Source organism: Homalodisca vitripennis, chromosome 8 (assembly GCF_021130785.1).
Source record: "Homalodisca vitripennis isolate AUS2020 chromosome 8, UT_GWSS_2.1, whole genome shotgun sequence".
Classification (NCBI taxonomy): domain Eukaryota; kingdom Metazoa; phylum Arthropoda; class Insecta; order Hemiptera; family Cicadellidae; genus Homalodisca; species Homalodisca vitripennis.
This window is the reverse complement of record NC_060214.1, coordinates 9,573,576-9,598,961: the sequence shown is the minus strand read 5'-3', so window position 1 is coordinate 9,598,961 and position 25,386 is coordinate 9,573,576. Positions and strand designations below refer to the sequence as shown.

The window sequence follows — 25,386 nt, the reverse complement described above, 5'->3', positions numbered from 1 at the left end:
GTCATTTACTACCAGATTATACAGTCTTTTACTACCAGAATCTACAAATTCATACCACCACATTCTACAATTTCATACTACCATATTCTACAGTCTTTTCCTACCAGATTCTACAAATTCATACTATCACATTCTACAATCTCATACAACCAGATTCTATAATCTCATGCCATTAGATTCTACAACTCATACTACTAGAATCTACAATATCATACTACTACCAGATTCTAAAACTCATACTACTAGATTTCACAATCTCATACAACCAGATTCTATAATCTCATACAACCAGATTCTATAATCTCATACTACCAGATTCTACAACTCATACTACCAGATTCTATACTCTCATACAACCAGATTCTATAATCTCATACAACCAGATTCTATAATCTCATACTACCAGATTCTACAGTCTTTTACTACCAGATTCTACAACTCATACTACCAGATTCTACAACTCATACTACCAGATTCTATACTCTCATACAACCAGATTCTATAATCTCATACAACCAGATTCTATAATCTCATACTACCAGATTCTACAGTCTTTTACTACCAGATTCTACAACTCATACTACCAGATTCTACAACTCATACTACCAGATTCCACAATCTCATACAACCAGATTCTATAATCTCATACTACCAGATTCTACAACTCATACTACCAGATTCTACAACTCATACTACCAGTTTCCACAATCTCATACAACCAGATTCTATAATCTCATACTACCAGATTCTACAACTCATACTACCAGATTCCACAATCTCATACAACCAGATTCTATAATCTCATACTACCAGATTCTACAACTCATACTACCAGATTCCACAATCTCATATAACCAGATTCTATAATCTCATACTACCAGATTCTACAATCTCATACTACCAGATTCTACAACTCATACTACCAGATTCCACAATCTTATACAACCAGATTCTATAATCTCATACTACCAGATTCTACAACTCATACTACCAGATTCTACAACTCATACTACCAGATTCCGATTCAAGTGCTATTCTCAACAATCAGTACTCCTCTTCTGAGTCAGATTGTAATATAATGGACAGGTCACGATATGTCCGTTTAACTTATGTGAATATAACTTATGGGAATATATATTTCAAGTATGAATGTTGAGTTTCGCTCCAGATCACCTCTCTCTTAGTGCAGATTCTGGAATCTGATCCTTTTGTAGAAATCGTTTGATCCATGGTGCTTTAAAAACTTATCTAAAAACATTGTAGTGAACTCAGTTGCGCAACTGGTGAGAACAATGAGGATACCACTTCACAAAGAGATTTACCTGTATTATATACCGAAACGACGTAGAAAGTTCATTTCGAGCTTCTTCGTCACTGGCTTTGATATGGATATCTGCAGAAAAACATGATTCCACCAGACTCTATGAGTCAAGTCTGTGGCAGACTCAGATTCCAGACGCTGCACTAGAGGAAAGGTGAACTGGAGCTAAACTCAACATGCACATTGAACCAACCCTTCCCTCATAGCTAGCTGCGATACTTGAAGTACTTAGAAACCAACTAATTTAAGTCTACCTTTGTCTCTTCATCTTAACAAAAGCGGATATTGTAATCCTGACGTAGTACTACAGATAACCAGGTGGCAAATCGGACTTGGGAACTTATTTCTATTTATAAAATAACTAGAATCCTCTTGTCTCTGGTAATTTCTATTATTGATGTAAATATAATAGAACAAAGAAAGGAAATGCCCGGCAGAGCGTATTTGTTGTTACAGCTGTTCAAGTATCAGAACAAACACTACGGTTTGGCCTTTGTGGTTCTCCTTGTTGTCTGTTGATTTTGTTGCTCTGAGGTTACTGCACATTTTCGTACATTAACAAATAAAAAAATATTATTTAAGATACTGCAATATTTTTAAAATATATTTAAATAGTTACTTGCTCATAAATAACTGTGTTTTTAATCCTTTTGAAATAAACAAAGTACTAAAGTTGTATTATTATAATGATAGTGTGCTAAATTCGTTTTATGAATTACACTTAATGAAATTATAAAAAGTTCTGATAATTGCGGTAATACCTTAGTTTTATATATAGACTTTAAAAAAGCGTATGATGTATTGGATATTGTTATTTTAAATTACAAGTTTAAAAACTATGGAATAGGGGGTAATGCTCTCAAATGGCTGATGTCTTTCTGCCCATTAATAATAAAGATTTATAATTTTTCCAAATGATATTAATAATTCTATGCCTGTGTAAATCTAGTAGAAAACTACAGAGCCTGCAATAAAGTCGCCTTCAGTTTTTCCCAGTAAGGACGATTGACCATCTAGAACTCTTAGTGTTCCTCATAAACAAATGAAGCTCCAAGCACAATATAGGTCAGTTTGTTTTCCAGATATCTTGTGGACAGACAGACTCTATCACAAAGATTGATTTTTATGTATTAATTATATGTATTGTTAAACATCTCACATGACACTGATACCGGAAATAAAGGTATAAAACTCCATGAGGTTAAGGATTGTTCTTATGGAGAAAAGCTCAAGGCATTTTACTAAACCTGGCTCTTAAATAAAGGTTAGAAGTTGAAATTTAAATTTTTTTTTATTGATTCAGTCAAATTATCTACTCATATCGTTATAACAAAGAAAGTTAAAAAAAGTACAATACATAAATACAAGACATACAATAAATACAGTATGAATACATACAAGACATATAGTACCCATACACAGAATAAATATAATATATGAGAGATATATAATACAAGAGCTTGCGTATCCTTAAATCCAGATCGATCCAATACGCTAACTGTATCTGTGAGGACGAGATCCAAATCATAGTGCCCTATTTCTCCTCCTCCTCTCTTGGACTGCGTGGGGAAAGTCATTGTCATTGAAATCTACTTGGTATGAACTCTATCGAAGAACTGTAAATTTAAAATTACGCTTAAAGACTAATTTCATCTCAATCAATACAAGTAACATTGATTTCAATGATGGTATGTGATGTGATGCGTGTGATTGAGCCAAGCATTAGCAAAGCCTATCACTCAGGCTCATATCTTGGCAATGAATTGAACTACACATTTTATATTTTGTATTATCTTATTATCACTCAGTAGAGTGGTACAGTTTTTCTTTTTGTATAACGGGGGGTGGAGGGAGGGGGGTTGTAAACATTTCATTTCCACATGATTGTCTGTCGGTCTGAAGGCATTATACGAATGAATTGAGCTCATAAATTGAGCTCATGAATTGAGCTCATGAATTGAGCTCATGAATTGAGCTCATGAATTGAGTTTGAGTAGGAAATTTCAAGTCTATTTGAACGTATAGATTTGAAATAATTAATTATTTTTATTCCCATCTTAAAATAAGTCAATATTTATGAATCTCATAAGCCTTAGTTCTATATCTCGCAATTTATAATTTTACAAGTTCAAAGCTTAGTAATTAAAAAAATGTTTAACTTACAAATATAGCGACCATAACATTAACTTACTAAAAATTGTAAATTTACAAAAGTAGCATTTCATACACGGGTTTGCATAGACAATCTTAATCCCACTAAGCGCACAGAACATAACGCGGCGGTTCGGATGTCGGTGTACAGAATTATGTAAATTTACAAAAGTAGCATTTCATACACAGATTTCCATACACACAATCTTAATCCCACTAAGCACACAGAACATAACGCGGCGGTTCGGATGTCGGTGTACAGAATTATGTAAATTTACAAAAGTAGCATTTCATACACAGATTTCCATACACACAATCTTAATCCCACTAAGCACACAGAACATAACGCGGCGGTTCGGATGTCGGTGTACAGAATTATGTAAATTTACAAAAGTAGCATTTCATACACAGATTTCCATACACACAATCTTAATCCCACTAAGCACACAGAACATAACGCGGCGGTTCGGATGTCGGTGTACAGAATTATGTAAATTTACAAAAGTAGCATTTCATACACAGATTTGCATACACACAATCTTAATCCCACTAAGCGCACAGAACATAACGCGGCGGTTCGGATGTCGGTGTACAGAATTATGTAAATTTACAAAAGTAGCATTTCATACACAGATTTCCATAGACACAATCTTAATCCCACTAAGCGCACAGAACATAACGCGGCGGTTCGGATGTCGGTGTACAGAATTATGTAAATTTACAAAAGTAGCATTTCATACACAGATTTCCATACACACAATCTTAATCCCACTAAGCGCACAGAACATAACGCGGCGGTTCGGATGTCGGTGTACAGAATTATGTAAATTTACAAAAGTAGCATTTCATACACAGATTTCCATACACACAATCTTAATCCCACTAAGCACACAGAACATAACGCGGCGGTTCGGATGTCGGTGTACAGAATTATGTAAATTTACAAAAGTAGCATTTCATACACAGATTTCCATACACACAATCTTAATCCCACTAAGCACACAGAACATAACGCGGCGGTTCGGATGTCGGTGTACAGAGTTATGTAAATTTACAAAAGTAGCATTTCATACACAGATTTCCATACACACAATCTTAATCCCACTAAGCACACAGAACATAACGCGGCGGTTCGGATGTCGGTGTACAGAGTTATGTAAATTTACAAAAGTAGCATTTCATACACAGATTTCCATACACACAATCTTAATCCCACTAAGCACACAGAACATAACGCGGCGGTTCGGATGTCGGTGTACAGAATTATGTAAATTTACAAAAGTAGCATTTCATACACAGATTTCCATACACACAATCTTAATCCCACTAAGCGCACAGAACATAACGCGGCGGTTCGGATGTCGGTGTACAGAGTTATGTAAATTTACAAAAGTAGCATTTCATACACAGATTTCCATACACACAATCTTAATCCCACTAAGCACACAGAACATAACGCGGCGGTTCGGATGTCGGTGTACAGAGTTATGTAAATTTACAAAAGTAGCATTTCATACACAGATTTCCATACACACAATCTTAATCCCACTAAGCACACAGAACATAACGCGGCGGTTCGGATGTCGGTGTACAGAATTATGTAAATTTACAAAAGTAGCATTTCATACACAGATTTCCATACACACAATCTTAATCCCACTAAGCACACAGAACATAACGCGGCGGTTCGGATGTCGGTGTACAGAGTTATGTAAATTTACAAAAGTAGCATTTCATACACAGATTTCCATACACACAATCTTAATCCCACTAAGCACACAGAACATAACGCGGCGGTTCGGATGTCGGTGTACAGAGTTATGTAAATTTACAAAAGTAGCATTTCATACACAGATTTCCATACACACAATCTTAATCCCACTAAGCACACAGAACATAACGCGGCGGTTCGGATGTCGGTGTACAGAGTTATGTAAATTTACAAAAGTAGCATTTCATACACAGATTTCCATACACACAATCTTAATCCCACTAAGCACACAGAACATAACGCGGCGGTTCGGATGTCGGTGTACAGAATTATGTAAATTTACAAAAGTAGCATTTCATACACAGATTTGCATACACACAATCTTAATCCCACTAAGCACACAGAACATAACGCGGCGGTTCGGATGTCGGTGTACAGAGTTATGTAAATTTACAAAAGTAGCATTTCATACACAGATTTCCATACACACAATCTTAATCCCACTAAGCACACAGAACATAACGCGGCGGTTCGGATGTCGGTGTACAGAGTTATGTAAATTTACAAAAGTAGCATTTCATACACAGATTTCCATACACACAATCTTAATCCCACTAAGCACACAGAACATAACGCGGCGGTTCGGATGTCGGTGTACAGAGTTATGTAAATTTACAAAAGTAGCATTTCATACACAGATTTCCATACACACAATCTTAATCCCACTAAGCACACAGAACATAACGCGGCGGTTCGGATGTCGGTGTACAGAGTTATGTAAATTTACAAAAGTAGCATTTCATACACAGATTTCCATACACACAATTTTAACCCTACTAAGCACACAGAACATAACGCGGCGGTTCGGATGTCGGTGTACAGAGTTATGTAAATTTACAAAAGTAGCATTTCATACACAGATTTCCATACACACAATCTTAATCCTACTAAGCACACAGAATATAACGCGGCGGTTCGGATGTCGGTGTACAGAGTTATGTAAATTTACAAAAGTAGCATTTCATACACAGATTTCCATACACACAATCTTAATCCTACTAAGCACACAGAACATAACGCGGCGGTTCGGATGTCGGTGTACAGAGTTATGTAAATTTACAAAAGTAGCATTTCATACACAGATTTCCATACACACAATCTTAATCCTACTAAGCACACAGAACATAACGCGGCGGTTCGGATGTCGGTGTACAGAGTTATGTAAATTTACAAAAGTAGCATTTCATACACAGATTTCCATACACACAATCTTAATTCTACTAAGCACACAGAACATAACGCGGCGGTTCGGATGTCGGTGTACAGAATTATGTAAATTTAAGCCGTAAATTTGAGAGGACTACGATGGCTTTGACACTATCTCTAAGCACGGTGGAACAAATTTAGTGTACTTTGTAGCCTCAGTCTTGCTTTATACGAACGTGACTCCAGATTGCAGGAGTCAAGTCTGTGACACCGTCAGATTCTAGACGCTGCACTAAGAGGAAGGTGAACTGGAGCTCAATTCAACAATCACATTAATTCAATTGTTTATACTATAACTACACTAATTTTGTTTTATTTGGTTTTCATAAATGCAATAGAATTTTATCACGGTTCGTAATTTATTTGCATAAATTGTGATTATGGATAAATTTCTGTACACGATATAGTTTATAGTTTCATAGGACAGGAGCAATGATACCTTTATCGTGTTAAATAAGCACAGATAATTCATAAAATCTAGAACCTTAATTACAATGTTGTATTAAAGTATGGCATTACTAATGGAATTAGTTGTTAAAAGTGTAATTTTGTTTTATATTTTGGTAAAGTAATTTAACATGAACTCTTTTCCAAAATGATGCGACACTAACCGTATAGCTGTTTTGATCGTTTATTTGACTTCTCCACCCCTCATCTAAAGTCACTGTCTGTCCCACAATCTCAAATAGAGCAGCATGGTGTTTATAACTTGATATAAAAACTCAAGAAATGAATCTTGCTCTTGGATTATATTTTAAGAAAGCGATAAATGTTGTTACAGAAATTAGCAATGGTGTGTTATAACATATTACTAGCAGTTACCCGTGGCTTCGCACGCAATTTCCTGTTGGAAACAGGTCACACCACATTTACATATGATTTTTCTATGACATTTTAAACGCTCCTGAGATAATTGAAAGTCACTGAATTTCAATCTCCAGATCCATTTTAGATTTAAGGTTTTTTAACAGTTTTTTGGGACCCTGAAGTCTTAGAGTGAATCAGTTTGTATTTTAATTTCCCTCCAACTTTCCATGATGATTTATTAAATTGCTCTGACGATTTGAGTAAAAATTTAACTATTTTAGGCCAGTGTGGAGGAATCCTTAAACCGAAGACGTTAGCAATTAATAATATAATAATGCATAGTAATGGTAAAATAGTGCATAATGATATACGGTATTCTGTGCAGTTTAGGAATGGAATTAATCTTATCCTAGATATATATTATGTTGGTGTCCATGTTATTCTTATGCTTACTCTATGCTTTCAAGACTATAAATAGCAATACTTTTCAAAAGGTACTTAAATTAACTAAACATAATTATGTTGTAATATTATAATGTTTACATAGAACAGTTGATCATTTTATGACAGGTTCTTTTAATAAATAAAATGTATTGCTGCAATGCATTTCTTATGGAAATTTTCAAACTTGATCACCAGCCCTGGTGTCGTAGAGAAAAGTCATTCCTTCGTTGATACATAATTCAGAACACTTCTTTTACATAGATAACTCTCGACAAACTAATTTTGTTATAAAGAATCAAGTTCCGTCTCCAATTTAGATTCACTTTCTTATTTCCAATACCATTGTAGAGTTTGCCTTGTGCTCCGATCAAGAAAATATATACCAACGGAAACCAACTTCGGTCATAAAGCATCTTCTTTCGGCTCTTTTAAGTTACTTTCGATCAAAGATTTTTCAAATGACAGTTATACTTTGCCTCTTTGTTCCGATGAAGAAAATATATAACTTGGTACTACTTAAACGTTACTGCGGTCAAAAAGAGTCAAGTCCGTCTTGATTAAATTCACTTCCGGTCTAATTTATTTACTTGATCTATAAAATATATACATATGTTGGTATTCAAAATCTCATTGAGTCAAAAAGGGTCTACTACCAGCACTTGTAATCTGCCTTCGGTATAAGACATTTCAAGTGTTATAGGTACGTTTTTGTCCCCATTTTTGAAAGCATATCGTACAACTAAAACGTCTCTGCGGTCAATATGAGTCTGTTCCAGTCGTTTAAATTCACTTCCGGTCTAATTTATTTACAGTTCCACAATTGAGTTATGCTGTTCCACTAACAAAGAAAATAATTACATATGTTGGTTTTGGAATCCAACTTAGATTAATATCTGGTGCTGAATTGATTTTTATGTTTTCACTGATCAAGAAATATGTATAAGGAAATATACTTCTGGTATAAGGGTAAGAGTATGTTAACATTTGCTTTTCTTTAAATACGGTAAAAATGCCACACACAATGTCAAGGGAGCTAACCAGATTCGATTAACTTATGTGCAAACATTCACAGCTTTTTGCAATAAGATACTTTTTATAACAGCGTGTAAAATAATATTTACATTGCTAGGTTTATTATATATTTACATATTTATAGATTTTACATAGATGGTTTATTAATCATTAGTACAATTTAAATTTAGAATTAGATAATAATAGTCTTAAAATTATTATACTATTTAAAATTAAATTAAAATTATATAATAGTCTTTGCAATCTGAATTAGCCTACACTAATAATCAAGCACTTTACAATAATTTAATATTTTCTCAAATTTAAATGTATACAAAATGTTTCTGCCTGTTTGATGAACTTCAGCTAAAAGTATTAACAGATGTTAAGTATCAGTTCGCATTGTATTACGTGTCTTGTAACAAATATTTATAAATAAAAAGTTAATAAAATAAGCAATTTAAATTGAACCGAATTGTTAGCCTAAACCATTTTTGAATCCACCTGAAGACACACACAAAGTTTTATTCAAATCGATCCAGTCGTTTAGGAGGAGTTCAGTGACAAACACACGCACACAAGAAATAGTATATATATATATATATATATATATATATATATATATATATATATATATATATATACTTTAGTGTTCGACTAATAAGTTGGAATTAAATGTAAACAAGTGTTTTGCCATGTCATACTCACGGAGGAGGATTCCTGATTTTAACATTTACTTCATAAATAATAAAGCTTTAAAAAATGTTTCTAAAATTAAAGATTTAGGTGTAATTTTTAGTTCTTCATTCTGTTTTAATGATCATGTCCACATGCTGGTGTCGATTGCATACAAACTTCTGGGCTTTGTCAAGAGAAATTCAAGATATTTTCACAATACTGAGACAATTATGACTTTGTATAAAACTATGATAAGAAGTAAATTAGAGTATTGTTCTGTTATCTGGAATTCAATAAATGTGTTAGAGTGTAGCAATTTAGAGATAATACAAAACAAATTTCTTAAATTTTTATTTTACAAAAAACATAATTATGTATGTCCTTACGACATGCCCACTTCTAATTTAAGGGAAATGTTTGAGATTAAAAAATTCTCCATAAGAAGGGAACTAGCCTCAATAAGTTTTTTATATAAGTTACTTAATAATTCAGTTGATAGTTCGTATTTGTCAAGTCACATAGGTTTGCATGTACCACATCATATATTTAGAGAATTTGATTTATTTGCTTTACCTAGATGTAGAACAGTTTCTCATTATAATTTGCCTTTGTACAAGACTCTACGGTTTCTTAATTTAAACCAATTAAACTTAGATATTTTTAATGATAATTTGGAAAATATTTAAGATATGCAGCAACCTTTTATTTTGATTTAATTTATTGTTTATTGTATAAGTGTATGTGTACAATGTAGCAAGTTGTTATTTTTATTTAAATTGTATAGAGTTCATTTATTTATGTTGTGTAAAGAAATTTAAATATTAATTTGTGTAACTGCCAGTAGTTTAGTTTGGTTTAGTTTGTTATGTAAAGTTCATATTAAGAGTACATTAATTTTAGTTAGGATGGCTGTTTTGGGAATAATTGAAGGTTTTGTACTTTGTTTGTACTATGTCATGTCCTGTAGCTGTCACGTAAAATTGAAAAATAAATAAATAACTAGGTAAGTTTTTCTGTTAGCATTATGTTGTAAACTATTTTTATATTTTAATAGCCCTCTTTAAATTGGCAATTGGTGACTTAATAGGAAGACTAAGCATTATTACTGCTGTGGGGAACCGTAAGTAAGCTAATAAGCAGCAATCTCAACCTCTTAATATATGCAGTATTTGGACAAGTTCCCATAAAACAAAGACTACATCCAAATTAGTTTGATTATTCCTATAAAATCTTCTCCCTATAAAATAGTGTACTAGTGTCCCTTAATATGCGTTGTGTCCTATTTTAATTAGCTTCATAAATTGCATTTTTTCTTATCAATATATTTATCAAATAAAAATGTATTAAAATCGACAGAGGTAGGCGTTATTTGATCCTATACATGTTAACGTTTTTAAAAAAGTATCCTAAAGTTTTTTGCGTATCTGTTCAATTGGACAATCTCTTCATGGGCAGATCCATAGGCTATATATCTTTAAAATGCACTAACACAACTCATATGTACTAATTATCCGTTTAATAGTATGAAATATGCTAATAAGATACAAATACAATACATACTATTTTAAATACGTTAATAAAACTAATCTGTACCGTTGACCCTTTTAATCCTTTGAAATAGGCCAATACGATCGATACAAATACAATACACATTATTTTTAATTCACTAATAAAACTAATATGCTCTAGTACATATACTGATGATCATTTAATCCAATAAAATAGGCCAATAGCATCCAATACAATTACAATACATACTATTTCAAATACGTTAATAAAACTAATATGTACTGATGACCCTTTTAATCCTATGAAACAGGCCAATACGATCAATACAAATACAATACATACTATTTTAAAGGCACCAATAACATTAATATGTACTGATGACACAATTAATCCTGTGCAATAGGCAAATAAGATCAATATATACTATTTTAAATGGACTAATAAAACTGACCTGTACTGATTACCCCTTTAATTCTAGGAAATAAGCCCATAAAATGGATACAAATACAATCCAAACTATTCCTTTGATCGATTAATTGTTCTTTTTACAAACATTGCATATGTTCACTGTGTTGCAGTAAAGTATCTACATCATGTCTATAAAATATTGGTTTAATGTACAATACCCAAATTTTCTCCAAAATAGCTGCCATACATTATCCTTTACCATATTTTCTTTTACTCGTGCTTCGTGTATTTTTCCTGTGCGCGTATTCTTGTTTCAAACACAATCTGTTGAATTGAGTTTAAAACTTCAATTCACAGGTTGTATTTTTGATCAGATGATATTTTAACACTCATGTCATAGGTCAAGAAGAGTCAACCCAGGTTAATAAGGCTAAGGTTAAGGCTCAGACAGTGAATTTTTGTCATTATCTCAATGCCTTACCGCTGACTTGGAACTACACCTTTAAGCTGTGCAGTTTTATGATAACAGAAAATTGCATTGTAAACATCTGTAAAATTACTTTAAAAGACCACAAAGACTCGTGTTACCTCCGGTTTTGAAAACCTTCCGGCGTCCCGCTTTGGTGTTTCAAAATTATGGTCAACCTAGCTATCCTACCACATTAAATGTTCATTATAGCGGTACCTGTCCATCCTTACCAATCCTGAAAATTACATTAATTCAGAAGCAAACGAAAACTTTCTATTAGGATTAAGTTCAATGAGAGATTTCCTCCTCCTTGTCCTAAATGAACAATCAGCCTTATTTATATGTAATGTTTCCGCTCTTATATTCACACTTCTTTTATTTACTTTATTCATTTACTTGCTATGAAATATTTTGGTTCCAAAAAGTGTTGTAAGGGAAAGTCGTCACAATTAATATATAAAATATTATCACCTTGTATAACAAAGTATATTAAAGTTGCAGGTTCTAGGCATACCTCAATTAATTAATTATTGTCAGGGCACGGAAACCGATACTGAAATTAAGTTCTTCCCTTAATTGTACAAAAAAGATTTCTTTGATTATTAATATAATACGTAATTGCAGTTTTCCTGCCTTTTGTATTTAAAAACTCCTTAATAGCACTTGATGTTATACTGATACGAGGAATAAATAAACACAACAGCATTCTTGTTATAATATAGTTTTAATATCCTTTAGTTATGAACTTAGCTATAACCAACCTTTATTATAAAAATTTACTGGTTTGAACATTTTTCACAAATAAAAGATTTTCCATAATTGCAGTTTCTTTGAATCCAATCATATTTGTGTTTATGAAGCCAGCCGATTGCAACACAGTTAATTTTACCTTGAAACCCAGGCTCACCATCCCTCCAGCTGGTGAAATTGAACGGTTCCCAGGTCGAGGCCCACACAAAACTGCCGCTGTTAATGCTCATCCCAGCAGTCCAATATGCGTTGGTCAAGTAATCTGCAAGGTCATTTCATATAACATGAGGATAAATTCCAAATGCCAAATTAAACCAAATCTCTCTCTCTCTCTCTCTCTCTCTCTCTCTCTCTCTCTCTCTCTCTCTCTCTCTCCTCTCCCTCTCTCTCCCTCACTGTATGTGTGTGAGGGTATTTGATTTGATTTTGATACCCTGTACAAATGGTAGGTTTTATAGATTACACATAAAATTCATAGAAGATTATAAAAAGTACATTATATTTTTAGACAGATTGACCATTTGATCGATTGGGCACCAGTGCAGGTCGTCCCATCGTTCTGAGACTTGGCGCAGAAGAATCAGGAGGAACATCTCCATTCTTGAAAGGTTGACCCTTTTCGTGGGGTTCTAGGAGATACTCTGGCTGAAGCTTCGATGTGAAACTAAAAAGGCTCTCCTGCTGGGGAACGAAAAAGTGATGTATCTTCCCAGAAACTTCTTTCTTCTTTTCGTCAGTCACTTGAAAATCCTTCGGTGTCTTCTAGTTGAATCAAAGGAGATCCTTCTTACTTTTAGTAGATACTCTGGCTGATGCTTCGATAAGTCGATACTAAAAAGGCACTTACTTTCTAAATTAGTTTTTTGTGTTTGTAAATTCTCCTAAATCTCTTCGCAGAAAATCGACTGACTTGCGCCAAAGTTCAGCTAAAAGACAATCGTATCCTTGGAAATAAATTAAAAGACAACAAATATTTTACAATAAATCTTCATTAGTCTCCATGGATTTTGCTGATTGTAGAGTGGACAAACAAAATTTGGGGTCCACAATATGAAAGACCTAATAATTTTATAATGCTATTGTAATTTTTAAGACCACTACTTGAATAATTCACATATTAAGAGGGTTCTGAACACTGAGAAAGAATACAAATGGAGTGTTAAACTTGCATTTCTTTGTTTTTGTTATAAACGAGGATGGATACACTGTTTTGCCTGGCTGTGTTACGTACTACTAACATTTAGTTTTTAAGCAGAAAGTAATGAAATCTCAGAAAGCATTTTACCAAAAGCCATACAATAGTCTGAACTATAAAGTCAATCCTTGCAAGAACCTATTTCGGCGCCCTCCCACCGAAACCATCATTCTGCTACCCGGCCATTCTTTATTTATGATCCCCCCATCGTATTAACTTCTTGTACGATATATGTTTTATATTTGTAATAGTATCCGCTCCATAACGATGACACCAAGCCGTCTAACAGATAATTTAGTTTTAGCACAAGTACGAGTGCACTCTCCACTTGATATGTATGGAAAGTTGAGAGGAAGTTGAAATAAAAACCGAGAAAACTAAATCAAATTAAATGAATACCTATCCTATTCACCGGAAAGTGTTCAATGGTCGACAAATTTAAGTGTTTTCCGCATGTTTGTGTTAATGTAAATATGGTTCAATCGTTTAACCGAGGAATAGAGTAGTTTCTTGAAATGTGTCTGGTTATACACCGAAATATATCAAACCACGCCTTCTCACATTATTTCTTAGTAAATTTGCATTTATTCATCACATTAAAAAAGTAATAGTGGAATTGAAGGTAATCTATATAGCAGTAGAAATAGCTATCGTTGTCTGGGACAAGCCGCAGTTTTCCTTACAATACCGATAATAGTCTCATGTGGTATTGCTTGTGCTGGCATTCTGTTAATAAAACCTAGAAGTAGTACAGTGCTGTAAGGTACGATACTGCATGTTCTTCCTGATGTAAACAGCGCGTTAAAAGTTTGCCAAATCAGTGTAATATAAATACATTAATTCATTATTTTAACATGTAGATTTAGTAAATAGTCAATACGAAATTAAACCAATTAAAGCAACTTCCTGAGTTTTCTGCTAAATTGATATTTAACTTTAAAAATTATTGTATCTCTCTCTCTCTCTCTCTCTCTCTCTCTCTCTCTCTCTCTCTCTCTCTCTCTCCCTCCTCTTTCTAGGAGAAAAACTTCCAAAAGGTCAAAGATCTACCGGAAAGTATTTCGAGAAAAATGGCTAAACCTTCAATTACCCTAGATTTATCAGAGATCAGGAGATCATTTAGAGGTAGGATACCTTCTGATTTCCAGATTCTAGATTTTGGAGTTTCTATGTTAGAAGTTATCACTGGCTCAGCACTCTGAGGCGGGGGCTCCCAAAGAACACAGAGGCAAGGATCTGCAATTGTTTTAGAGGCAAGGATCTTTTTTTAAAGTGCAGCTTTAAGGAATCTAGAGCGACAACAGGCTATACGTCTGGGCTTCTGTATATGGCAAAACTTTCTTAGGCAAATAGTTGGGTAGGAGATTTGCGGTGGAGGGGGAGAGCGGGTTTTTTCTGACCCGTAGTTTCTTGAAACAGGGAGATTATAGAATATTTACAACTTCCGGATGCAGGAAAATGTTTTATGCCAAACCACCTAGAGTCAGAGGTTTCTAGAAGTTAGAAATGTGAGAGGTGAGAGCTTCTAGAGTGTACAAATGCCGAGAGCTTTTAAGGGTGAGATATCTCAGAAGTCCATTAGTCTCCAAAACCTGAGAAATCTGAGTCAGGAAACTTTTAGTTACTGATTCCTTTTAATTTCCAGGATGGTTTAAAATAGTCAGGAACTCACAGAAGTCATAGTCTTCTAGACGCTAAGAGTTCTCAGGAGCAGAGAGAGGGCTCCTGTGAGTCTCTAGAGGGTGGGAGATTTCATAGTCTGTGAAACTTAGCTGGACGGAAGTCTTCTGAGTTTAGAAGTTTTGATTGGTCAGAAACTCACATATAGTTGCCTTGAACCGACAATGCGGTTGAAATATTTCAAAGTATAATTATTTGAATTCTAGAAGCTTCCGTTACGATAGGAATTTATAGACTGCAGTGACTCCCTACAGGCAAAATCACTCCGAGACTGAGATTCCAATAAACTACCAAGATCTGAAACATTCTACGTAAGTCTTCCTGGTTCCAGGAACTTCCAAAGATTGAAAGCTGAAAGAAGGACATGACTCTCCCACAGCTCTATTCATTTCAAAAACTGTAGCTTTAAAAAGTTAAAAGCTTTTATGCTGGGCATATTTCTTGGAAATTTGAATTCAGGCACCAAAAAGAACCTTTGAAGTACCTAGGTGCTTAAAGGTTACTTGTAAAAGACATTTTATTTCCATTACAATATCGTGAAAAGACTTTTGACTTGTTTAAAAATTAATATTATTGCTACTGTAACAACAGATGTAATTATGATACAATTAAAAAGTTCTGGATGGTGTGATCAATTCTAAGTAGTATCGAAATCTGGTTTTGGATATGAATATAAAACCACATTCTAAAATTTGTCATAGCTGTTCACAAAATTCTAGTATTTTTTTATTGTATCATTCATTGTTCAAAAATATTGAAATATGGCGGTAAAATTCCAAATTTAATCGAATATAAAGAGTATGAGTTGAGCTATGTTCCCTTATTCTTCACAAATACTAAAGAGTACACAAATAAATGTCAATAACATGAATGACAAGAGCTTTTTAACGTAAAAACTACGAAGATTTATTAAAATTGATTCGACATTCAATTCGAATTTTGGCAAGTATTTAAACTCTCTATAAAAATCTTTGTACCTTTTATAAAAACTTACTTGTTTTATCAGATAAATGCGTAGCGGCTTATTTTGTTTCGTTTATCTCACTAAAGGTCAGTTCACTAATTAAATGGACAAACCAAGGCGATAAGTAGAAAGCGTTATTCTCCATCACGTTAGGGATATTCATAAAACATTCCCTACAATTGTGTATTCTACTACTTATAATTAATTATTTTTGGGAAAGGTTATTTAAAAAAATAATACCGTAGAGAGATCTGCATAGTCCACAAAAATCTCTTTGAATTATTTTAAATTTCTTTATCTGCACTATGTCTCTAGTTTAAATACTAATTAATTAATTTTGTTAGTGAAATAGAATTAATAATATAACCAAATACTTACACGACCACCTGTCTTGTAAAAGTTTTCTTGCTTAAAATAAAATAAATTTAATTAAAGTTAACAATTTGACTAGAAGTTAAAATCGACAAAAACGTTAACTTTCTTATAAAATTCAAATTTAGTTGTTTCAAAATTAATTCAAACTAAAATCTCTATTATAAGCGAATCCAGATAAAACTGAACTATAGCCTTGCTGAAAATGACTTTGTACCACATGTGTCACTTCCTGTTATTGTTGGTACAGACTCAAAGTTAAATCTGTAACTAAACTACATCCCACCCAAAAATAATTAATTACTACAAACTTAACATCTTGTTGTATTAAATGTATATCTGACTGTTCTTATTTTTATTTTTTTTTTTTTTTCGGTGTCTGGCAACGATCACATGTTATTGATTGTTATTGTTGATAGTTTTGTTTTCTTACTTTGCTTATTTTAGTTATTCCAGTATTGTATAACACACGTTTTCTTGACTCGTGTATACAGTTTAATTTTTTAACACAACTCTTTCCTATACAAGTAACCTATACTAATATTAAAACTGAAAACTTTACTTTTAAATGTCTTGCAAAAACTTGTACTCTATTGCAAACTTTCTTTAATTATTTAGTTTTTTTCATAAGCTTCTTAATTCCCGTTGTATCTAAATAATGCAATAATCCCTGTAAAGAGAGCTAACATTACTGGTGGCGAGAGAAAAGAGAGACCTGGCCCGTGCCGGCGCACAGCTGTGTACTAGTGTGTTGCCGCGCGGTAATTTCAGGCGCTTCTCTCCACAGCCAACCCTGCGAATTGTTTATCCTAGCAATGGAACAGTGAAACAATAATGGAATTACGAAACGAGGCGCGGCAACATACTAGTAGTAGCGCCTGCAAATTTCAAATAGGCCAGAATCCAGGTCTCTTCTTTTCTCTCGCCATCAGTAGTTGACAACACATTTCACACAAGTAAATCGTAATTCGACTACACAATTTATACTTACACAAAATCCCACGTAGATTGTTTAAGGAAACAGAAAAACCGGAAATACCACAAATAAAATCCGCTGAACAATAAAAAAAACACGCCGAGACGCGCGTGTGGGAGTTTTTATACCGTCCCCTTCCCTAACCAAAACTACCTCATCACCGTCACGCTTAGTTGGCCTCCGACTATCTGATCACAAAGCTAGCTAGAAGAAATTAACAATTGTCAACCGTTCAACCCCTATCGTAACCAGTTATCAAAGTCAACATACCGCTGTTTTTTCTGTACAATTCCTGCATTAACTGACCCTTTCTTGAGAAATTACATTTTTAAATTTACCTAGGTTTTGACAAATCAAAAAAATATTTTCCTATACATTTTCCCCTAGAGTTATTTATTAACTAAATTTTAATTTTACTACGTAGCAAATGCTACATATACGTTTTTGGACGTTTATTATTCCACCTAAAGAAAATTTAGAACTTACGATTTTTTTCCGAAACTTAGTACAAAGTAATATCAATATTTCAGAGTTGACTAGAAAGCTGTAAAGAGTACGAAATTATATATTACAGTACATACCAGGTTTTTTGAGTGTAATTTCTCTCTGCACCTGATTCCACTGTTCGATGTTGTTGATGGTGACCAGCTGTTGTCCACGCATCTTGCACCCCGCCATGGCTTCATACCACGAAGACTGAGCAAAATAAAATGAAATAACAAAAATTATATTAATTATTTATAAAACACCGATTATTAACAAGATAACAGTAGGCCAGACCACGCGTTGTGCAACAGGATTCGCTTAGGTTGCATGCAAAATGTGATTTCATTCTCAGGATTTCCTGTGGACAGATAGATAGACGGACTCATAAAAGCAGAGTGTGAACAGAAAATAAATTTTGACATTCCCTGCAGACCAAAGAGAATTTTTTAACTTATTGAGTGATGGATTTCAATGATGCTCAGCCCAATCCCCTGGTTGGCTATGTAACATTATATATCTCATACTTGTTTATATTAACATGGAGTTTTATGCAACATTTAATGTACACAAATAAAATCTTTCCTAACATATCATTAACAAAAATACATTCAAATTTTTGTTCAAGAAGTAAGAAGTCATAGCAGTATTTCAGTAATATAAGTTCCGGAGAGGGTACTACAACCCAAGATTGAACTTAAATCAAATCTTCTCACCGAATATTAACATTGATTTCCACTCTATCATGTATTTTTTATTTTTAAGCTTCACCTGTTGATATGATAATGTTAATATCTTCCAAGGTTGTTTCCGATTTGTTTAAAAAGTTGTTAATTGTACAATGTTCCCTTTATCATTATTGTTGCCCATAAGACCAATGTGAAAATATTCGCTAACGCTCAGCGAAATCTTATGAAGTGACATGCACCATCATCGAATTCGATGTTGCTTATATTGTAGAAGTGCTTGGTAAAACATTTCAAACCTATAGGCAGTTCTTTTGTAAAATGTCGTGCGGATATACAGAGAGACAGACAACAATAACAATTTTCCATCTCCTGTAAGGATAGGCTTCGCTGACGCTCAGCTAATTATACATTATATCTACCCATCACATAGATGTAATATTTTTTTGTACACCTTAAAGATACTTAAGACTTTGGATAATATATGCAAAACTGGTACAGTGGTGTAACCTAAATTGAATTGTGTTGGGGACATATCCTTATCCTATATACACTGAGGTTAGTTTAATAATTTCAAATCTATATCTCATTTAATTCTTGAGATAACCTGCGGTCATAAATCTATTTTTAGACACACTATCGTACAGAATAGCAAGTGCATCCCCCGCCACGGCAAATAAAGGAGTAAAAGAGAAATTGTGTTAGCCTCCTGAGTAATAGCCTTCTATAACGATCAGCCTAATCTAATCTCAACGATTTAATTCAATGGTTAGTCACCCAACATAATGAAACTTGTTCTTATTTAAATGAGTTTTCATGCAAAATTATTGGTTTCAGGGTAATCTTTCTTAAGATACTTTACCACGTGATAAATTACTTTTTATTATTTACTGCTTTACTGCACTGATTAAAATAAACAAGTTTCTGTGAGTAAATGAGGGTGCTGAAAACACATGAGTGCGCTGAAATAAAATCTTATCACTAATTTATAACATTGACTTTCCACTAATTATAATTATAATTTATTATTTTTCCTCTATGAATAAAACTATTGCATGGTCAAATCTCATATGATCTTACCCAGTTTATTGCATATGTATTTCTTCTGCTATTTTCTCATTGCCATCACAGTTACCCATATGACCAATGTAAAAATATTCGCTAAAACCCAGCTAAATCCCGTGGAGAAACATGCACCATCATTGAAATCAGTGTTGCTCTTATAAAATCTGATTGTCATGTAAACTTTTACTCTATTGGTCGGTTCATTTTTTAGACCGTGTCGACAGACAAACAGACAGAAACGCAGTTTTTCCACCCTCTCAAGTAGGGTAGAAGTAATATAATTTTACCAGTTCATTCACAAGCAAGTATTCCTTCTTGCATCCCTGAGCACTCGGCTGTGCAGGACACGGTTCACAAGGGCTGCTCTGATGAAGTGGTACATAATCTACAGCTGCTTCTTTGTCCTCAGCTGTAACAAACCATTGACTATTAGCTCTCTAAATACTGAGCTGGTATCCAACTGGACGAAAAATTAACAATCGATGAATTTGATAAAATACAGTAAGTGTTTTACTTGGTGCCAAATATGTAAAAGCCTAAAAGCATTGAGTGTTAAACTGATAATAATTGTGTGTATTCCAATTCAAGAAGCAAAAGCCTATTGTACTGTAATTAACAGTACAGGTCTGAACATGTTAAGTATTTGTATCTTCCGATGTTGAGACACCAGTTAGGCAGAAATATCCGGAAAATATTTTAATTTTTGATCCTGACGTTTCCGTTCATATTATCGATCAGTTATTCTGATACGATTGGTTCAGCAATATAAACTAGGTCAGTGACACCAGTATTAACTGTAGTTTTTAATACATTATAAACAAGTTGTCTAAGGAACTGTAGTAAAGTGTTTGACCAGTTTTATTGTACGTTCAGTTTTATTATTGTGACAATTTACATTTGTACAGTAATGGTATCTTCGTGAAAAACTTAGATTTTCAATAGCACATTTAATAGTCCGCCCGGCCCAGTTTGAAGAACAAAATAATTACATGACCGTCGGAATGTAATTAATGTATTCTCATTGTTTACATACACTCAATATACCTATTGAACCGGGGTAGTTTTGGTAGTTATGGTTGGTGAAGTTATGTAAAAATGTTCGGTAGCATGAGGTTGCAACACCTGATTTTGTATACAAACTATACCTAAAAGTCAAAACTTGAATCTAGTCTAAACAACAATTTTAATCGATAACATTATTTGACGTCCTATTCTTTTTATTCTTTTACTTTTATTGATACCTTCGACTGTTTCGTATATTCACCGTTTTAACGTTGTTAAAGTATAGGATCATAATCCATAATCATTTATTAAGCACCGTAGAGTAAAAGTTAACATCTATGACGATTACCTGCTAACAAAACAGTTTTTAACCGTTTAAGAAAAGAAGATGGTGCTAATAATAATGCCTAAATATGTGCGCTGTTATATTTAGTAGTAAAAATGTGATCTTCAAAGTTACACATATTAATCCTTTACTATATAAGTATTTTTTTCATTAATTAGCATTTGTTTAATTTTTTCATTCGTAAGCGACTATGTGGTTCATAGAGGTACCACCTTCTTCTTAGTAATAAAATATTTATACTTTGTAGTTTTAATGTTTAATTTGTAAGCAAATGACATTTTGTAAGATATGAAATAAATAGTCTTTATGTAACTCGAATACATGTAAAAATATTAATCTCGTAGGATAATGGGACATAAGAAGGATTGCGTAATTCAATGCTATACATTCCTATGACATATTATGTAGAATTAAAACTATGCATTAAATTGTATTTATCATATAAAATTAATGGATTTACGATGGTAAGCTGAATAGAGAACTGGTGTTCAAGAATTATTTAAGTTTAATCTAATTATAAAAGGTGAATAATCAATTTAGTAGGGGCAGAAATAATTAAATCCAGAGTTTATAATTTACATATTTCAATAGCAACTCATGAACCTTGCCACTAAGAACGTAGCCATAAAAGACTTTGGAGGGGGTCGGGGTCAAGACAACTGATATTTTCCCGTATTGGGCGGAAAGTAAGGCCTAATTTTGTTCCTTAAACTGTCCTTGACCTGTTTCTATGTTGAGAACGACCTTTCAGCAGTACATATCAGTAGTATTGAATTAATTAAATAATAATAATCGTGTCCTAAAAAATTATATCTAAAAATTGAAATTTTGAGGGGTCCGGACCCCTTGATCCCCCTCATTGGCTACTTCCTTGCTTGCTACATTACTTTTATTCAGGTTTAAAATTTGGTTGCGGTTATTATAGTTCAGTGTTATAACTAATTGAAGTCCCGATGGCCGAGCGGTCTAACGCCGGATTTTGGGCCTGAGAGTTAGAGATAGCTCAGGTTCGAATCTTGTCTGTGGCCGTTGCACTTTTTATCAGTACCATCGACCTTGTACTGTATCGTCTCTCCACTTACCTGTTAGATAAGATCCTCGCATAGTCCAGTGGCCCATGAGGACGGACAGAGTGTGGCTTAACAGGGGACCGGCTTCTCCTTTTTATATAAAAAAGTTATTATAAAACTTTGCATAAATTATGGGATTAAGAACTAACTGTATATAACTGTGCGTAGATAAAAGAATCATATATTGTTAAAAATATTTTTGGGCCCAACTAGATTGATACATACATTTATAAATTTAACATATGTTATTTTAAAAATGCAAAAGAAACATCAATCAGACTTTATTCTTCGCTGAACAGAATCTTTCACTAAATAAAATTGGAACCTACATTGTAAAACTAATCCCTATACATTTTTTGTGCAATTACATGTTGAATATATGTTATTTTTGAATTGGGAGATCTTATCTACTTACTAAAGTATAACATCGCTTAATTCATGTATCGTTTTTGTTTAGTATAAACTTTACCAAACGATAGTAACTGTAAAAAATCACTGCAATCTGGCAGTCGCAGATTCTTTTAACTATAACTTTTATATAACATAATTAATTATAATTATAACAATTATTATGAATTTAAAATATAAGCAACAACTAATCATCTCAAACTTTTAAATATAATATGACAAAATCTGAGGTATCAATAATTACAATTTTTCTATAAAAAAACTCACAATAGTTTAATAATTTTATTTTGAAAATTATTGCACAGTTATGAGTTTTTTATGGAAAAGTTTTTCCAATAAGAAGAGCTCATCCTTCAACCAACAACTATATTTAGCATAAAAAAACCAAAAAAAAAAAACGGAAGGAATGTTTTATAATACGTAGTGAAAATTACTTACTCTGAGGTATAGCATTGGTAACGGAAGCGGAAACAAACTTTGTGAGCACTAAAGATACAAACAACAGACAACGCCACACAACGGCCATATTGATCAAGAGCACAGTTAACAATGTCTATAGAATAGTTTTATAGAGATCTATCAAAGCCTCTGACCCGATATCTGCTGGGTTCATCATTTCATCAATTATTGTTTTGCTTCTGTATAACATATGTTTTTTTCGGTCTTGCTTATACTGCTGTAACCGTACGAAGTTGATTGCCCTTACTTAAACCAGAGTTTCTTTTTAGTGTTTGTTTTCAGTGTGTGTTAGGCGCATTAAAAATCATCAAAATAAGTTTGAAAACGTTTTTGACATAAATAACGTTATATGAGCATGAAAATGTGGAAGACAGCTCAAATCGGGCTACTTTATAACAGGTCAATGCTCACTTTAATGTGTTTAATTTCATTTTAGTCGTCCTTCATTTTAGAAAGTAACCTTAAAATTAAGTACTGGCACTGAAATTAAAATAACACGGTAAACCTCGGTAGATATCAATAACAAAAATCTAGCGCTAAAATTTTCATTAAAATTATCCATATATTGTTATACAAACAACAGTTTGTTATAAACCTTTTATGAATCTTTGAATTTTATATAATAATAATAATAATTCTTTATTGAAGTAAAACAATTAACAAAATTGCATTGCAAGCGTCATTTCAACAATTTGATTTAAAAATCTATAAACTAAAACCTATCTTATCATAGGAACAGTTAATTCCACATTCTCATGTGTGAAACTAACAATATATTGTATTTTGCATGTTTTGGATATCAGAAAAGGATAAATAGAATAATAATAATAAAATATTAATTTTCATCCCAGCGGCCTATCGTAAACTCATCAACGGAGTAAAATGCCTTTGACTACAAAAAGTGTCTTAATCGAGATTTGAATTGTTTGGGTTCATTAATTCGTTTGAGATCTCCCATGGGAATCATTATGGCCGTCATTTAAACATCAGATAATATGACATGTATCAAAAGTGTATTTTAGAAATTGTTCTTAATCAGAGTTCTTAACCATTGTTCACTTCTTTGTTTGTTTTTGACGATTTAAGGATTTTGAAGGGAACAGGAATTTTCCGGACATTTGCCATTCTTCATTTAAAAAAAAAAAAATCAGCAACACTAAATTTCGAAATCTGCAATAGCTAACCTAACACATAATTACAAACTAGGTTAAAATAACTTTTTTTTTCATTTTAATGACTGTTCTGCATTAATAAGCTGGGTGATTTGTCGTGCCCGTTATATTGAGTGTTTAAAGAAAGTTTATACTCCGTTATATCATTCTTGGAAGAAAAGGTCATAGAGACTGAAACTTTGTACCCTTGCTTCGAGTAAGAACCTTTTTTGGAGTTTAAATGGTCCAATTAAAAATTAAACTAGAATTGTTACATTTGTTAAATAGCTCTGTGGTTATTACTGGATACGTATAAATGATATAAAATATTTGTAATAAAATTAAAATTTATGCGATATGTAATCAAGTGACTAGTAACACCTGTAACAAAATTGCATTTTGGACTATTTTGTAAATATTTCATTACATTTTGTTTGCCTTTCGATACTCTGTTGTAGCAGAGTACTTAATATATGTGGGCTACAAACTAGCCTATCAGTTTCCTGTAAGCGTTTGCTTTATCCATCGATGTAATAACTTACAAAGTTCTAATAAAAAATAATGAATAAGGAGAATTTTTATGACATACTCTAGGTGAATTGTCTTTTACGGTGAGTTACATCTTTTTCGAAACTGGTTTCAAGAATATGTGTTATTTTTGTGCAACTTAACTCCAAGAAGATCTCGTCAAAGACCGAGGAGCGTAGAATAGACCCACCCTCCATTACAATAATGAAAGCTACTCTAGAGGTCTTTGTCAGGGTAATCAAGGTGGCCAGGACGTGACGTCAGACAAAGACGTACAAAGGTGTGTTTGCTTATTGTACTCGTATGTCGGCTACACGAGTGTTCTGTTGTGCTTGGATAATGAAATGGTTTCTTTGAGTATTCAGAATGAAGCAACTACTAAAACTTCAAACTATAAATACTTTTAGTCCAAAGTTGTACATTAAAGAGTTGCTGATAGTATACGATACACACTTCTCAAAATATTACAATAAAGT

The 25,386-nt window shown here is 33.1% G+C and overlaps 1 protein-coding gene across 2 annotated transcripts; it reads right to left on the bottom strand.

Moving 5' to 3' along the window:
- Nucleotides 1–12,480: 12,480 nt before the first annotated feature.
- Nucleotides 12,481–23,350, bottom strand: LOC124367273 (ladderlectin-like). 2 transcript variants are annotated; one of them, XM_046823977.1, is made up of 5 exons: nucleotides 23,211–23,331; nucleotides 22,377–22,454; nucleotides 20,234–20,355; nucleotides 18,294–18,408; nucleotides 12,481–12,787 (listed from the first exon to the last, which is right to left on the bottom strand). In XM_046823977.1, exons 1-5 carry the CDS (start codon nucleotides 23,296–23,298, stop codon nucleotides 12,552–12,554), a joined length of 639 nt encoding a protein of 212 aa, XP_046679933.1. In that variant the 5' UTR covers nucleotides 23,299–23,331; the 3' UTR covers nucleotides 12,481–12,551. The 2 variants fall into 2 exon arrangements, with proteins under 2 accessions (XP_046679933.1, XP_046679934.1); XM_046823978.1 differs by lacking the exon at nucleotides 22,377–22,454 and having other exon boundaries at nucleotides 23,211–23,350.
- Between the last annotated feature and the right edge of the window lie 2,036 nt (nucleotides 23,351–25,386).